Below are 3,279 nucleotides of genomic sequence, written 5' to 3' on the forward strand. Positions count from 1 at the left end.
CTTACGAGGTACTGTACCCGTCAAAGTATTGATCTTCTTTAGGAGGTGAATCCTCTACAACAACTTTTTTCTTTTTTGGTTGTGTTCTGGGTGAAAAAAAAAGAGTACCAATCAGAAATAAAAAATTAATTTTATCACAGAATATTATGCAAAGAAGTGCTTACTTTTTTGGTGTTGTTTTTGTTTTTTTCTTTTTCTTCTCCTTTTCTGCAGGTGATGATTCTTCGCTCCTATAAGTTAATAATAGACACTTCAGTTAATACACGAAATCTTTATAATGAAGCCAAAAGAAAGGAGTAATAATTTCAGGACATTACTCATCACTTGGTTCAGATTCAGATTCTAAATCAGAATCTGACTCCTTTTGCCTCTGCTTTCTTTTTCTGGAGTCCATTCTGGAAGGCAAACAATCATTATTTAGAACATACTAAAAATACACCCAAATGAATTCACAAGATACACCCAACTGTATATACAATATACACCCAACCCAGCAAACGAACACACCCAGCTTAATAAACTACACACACCCAACGTGATCCACAAAATACACCCAACTCGAAAAAGAAATTACACCCAAGTATGGTACTTACTTTTTCCCCTTTTTGCTGGAGTGTTTTCTTCCTGAATCCTCTGAGTCTTCTTGAGTCTCAGACTCAGAGGTAGAAGTGTCATTGTCAGTAGCTGTTTCTGTCTCTGAAGACGATGTTGGACTCGCCTTCCTTTTTTTTGTTTTTTTTATTTCTTGTTTTTTTTCTTTTTTTTTCTTTTTTTTTTCATTTTTTCTCTTGCTCTTGTCTCCGCCATCTTCACAATCCCCTGAAACATTAGATATTTTAGCTAGCAGCATTCAGGTAAATAAAATACAAGTAACATATTATGTTTACTTACCAAAATTTCCTCTCTTTCTGCAGTCATTCTTTCCACCAACTGCTCCTTAGTCCAGTTGACAATCCAAGGCTTTGGTGGTCTTTCAGCCCTCTTCTTGCCTTTATTTTCTGAAAGATGAAAGTATATTATCATCAGGGCAAAGAGGCAGCCATCAATTGCCTTCTTCTTCTTCTCCTGGTAGTCTGTGATGCCCTTGATCATGAAGGTCAAAATATGCCCCCCCCCCCAGTTTCTCTCCGATATGCTGTCCATCTTAAAAATTGGGGCCAGGTGCACGGGTGATATTTTGTTTATCGTCGTTGGCAAAAGGAACGCCATCTGTATGTAGAGGATGAATATCCTCTTGAACATCAGGCGTTCCTCTTCGTTGCCAACGCCGATTTCCATCATTTCATCGGTAAGACTTTTGAGGGTCTTACCCTGGAATCTTCTAAAAATTATTTTGTCATCATCAGAAAGTTTCTTATACTCAACTTTCTCAGGAAACATATTTCCTACAAAAAGAAAAACAACAAAGTATCAAAGTCGGTTCAAATACACTCAAGCATCAACCTTAAATACACCCAAGCATCAACTTAATATACACCTATAATTTTGAGCTAGTTACCTGTTGCATTGATGCCAAGCGCATAACCTATTGTTTTTGGTGTTATTTGGAAAGAACCATATGCTGTTTTCAGTCTGTTCTCCCCAAGTTTGAAGTTGTTTGCCAGCTCCCTTAACAGTTGGTGATCCACCCTCAGTGGTGGGATGTGCATCAACCCACCGAATCCGAGATCCCTCACAATCGCCTTCTTCTCCCCAGTCATGTTTCTGAATTTATCACTTAGGAGATGTGTGGCACACTTAAGGTCTTTTGTTTTGTTTCTTGCTGCCATTTTCTAGATATGATTCAGATAAATCCATATATATCAGTTAGGTATCACTCAAACATGCTTCAATATCAAATTAATTGAGATATTAGCAAGATACACGCATATATGAGTCAGATACACCCATTGATAACATTAAGATACACCCATATGTAAGAATAAGATACACCCATTGATAACAGTGAGATACTCCCATAGATATGATTCAGATATAGTATCTATATATATCAGTCAGATATCAATATGTAAGAATCAGATACACCCATTGATAACAGTGATATACTCCCATAGATATGATTCAGATATAGTATCCATATATATCAGTCAGATATCACTCAAACATGCTTCAATATCAAGCCACATTACAAGGTCAAGCAGTATACACCCCTCAATCTACGGAATAAACCCCCAAAAATCAACAACAATAGCAGCAGAACTTAGAACAAGAACGTAGAACGACGTAGAACTTAGAACAGTGTAACAAAGAAGCAAGAATAATAGTAAACCCTAGAAGAACGACGTAGAAGAAAAGTAAAATATACAGTAATCTTAATGAACTTACGTTGAGTGTTGTTGCTTCGTTTTCTCTTCAGATTCTTCACGGAGAGTTTGATGTTGTTTTGATGAAGGTTTCGAACAACGATTTGTATATTTTGAACTTTGATTGTTGCTCGAAAATGGGAGCGTTTCCTTGTTTTCGAAGCGTTTTGAGAAGTGGAAGAAGTGGAGGAAGTGGAAGAGTTTGCCATACGTAACCGTTTGTGTTGAGCGCGTGATTTTGACGCGCCATGTTATGCTTCCTTATGCGCGTGTCTTCGATTTGGGCTGGGCCAACTTGGATGCTTGTATACTTGTATGTGTAGCAGGCCCGTTGTAACAAAGAAGCAAGAGTAACAGTAAACCCTAGAACAACGACGTAGATGGAAAGCAAAACGTAGTTTGTAATATGGAAAATATACAGGAATCTTAGTGAACTTACGTTGAGTATTGTTGCTTTGTTTTCTCTTCAGATTCTTGATGGAGAGTTTGATGGTGTTTTGACAGAGGTTTCGAACAATGAGTTGTATATTTTGAACTTTGATTTTCGCTCGAAAATGGAAGGGTTTCCTTGTTTTCGAAGCGTTTTGAGAAGTGGAAGAAGTGGAAGAAGTGGAAGAGTTTCCCATACGTAACCGTTTGTGTTGAGCGCGTGAAGTGACGCTCCATGTAATCTGTGTTGATGCGCGTGACTTGTGTTTGGGCTGGGCCAACTTGTAAGCTTGTAAGCTTGTATGTGTAGCCCAGCCCATCACACAAATATAAACGTTTTTTCTGTGAGCCTAAGAAAGATTTTGTAAGTCCCTAACCTTGTTATCGATTTTTGTAGTGTTAACCCTCATATTATCAATTTGATTCATATATAATTCAGATTATAAATTATTTGGTGACGTGCTTCCTTTTTTACTGTGACATATTTGTTTATTATTATTATTATTATTATTATTATTATTATTATTATTATTATTATTATTATTAT

The 3,279-nt window shown here is 36.8% G+C and overlaps 1 protein-coding gene across 1 annotated transcript; it reads right to left on the reverse strand.

The window, feature by feature from the left end:
* On the reverse strand, nt 2-1,371 carry LOC110269436 (uncharacterized protein C11orf57-like). Its single transcript, XM_021117261.1, has 4 exons — nt 594-1,371; nt 318-395; nt 165-230; nt 2-86 (listed from the first exon to the last, which is right to left on the reverse strand). Exons 1-4 carry the CDS (start codon nt 848-850, stop codon nt 2-4), a joined length of 486 nt encoding a protein of 161 aa, XP_020972920.1. The 5' UTR covers nt 851-1,371.

This window comes from Arachis ipaensis, chromosome B03 (genome assembly GCF_000816755.2).
Source record: "Arachis ipaensis cultivar K30076 chromosome B03, Araip1.1, whole genome shotgun sequence".
Lineage (NCBI taxonomy): Eukaryota > Viridiplantae > Streptophyta > Magnoliopsida > Fabales > Fabaceae > Arachis > Arachis ipaensis.

Coding starts and splice junctions, on each gene's coding strand:
- LOC110269436 (XM_021117261.1), bottom strand. CDS start 850: ATGCTGCTAGCTAAAATATCTAATGTTTCAGGGGATTGTGAAGATGGC. Junction 396..593: donor TCCAGCAAAAAGGGGAAAAA/GTAAGTACCATA, acceptor TTTGCCTTCCAG/AATGGACTCCAGAAAAAGAA. Junction 87..164: donor ACAAAAACAACACCAAAAAA/GTAAGCACTTCT, acceptor TTTTTCACCCAG/AACACAACCAAAAAAGAAAA.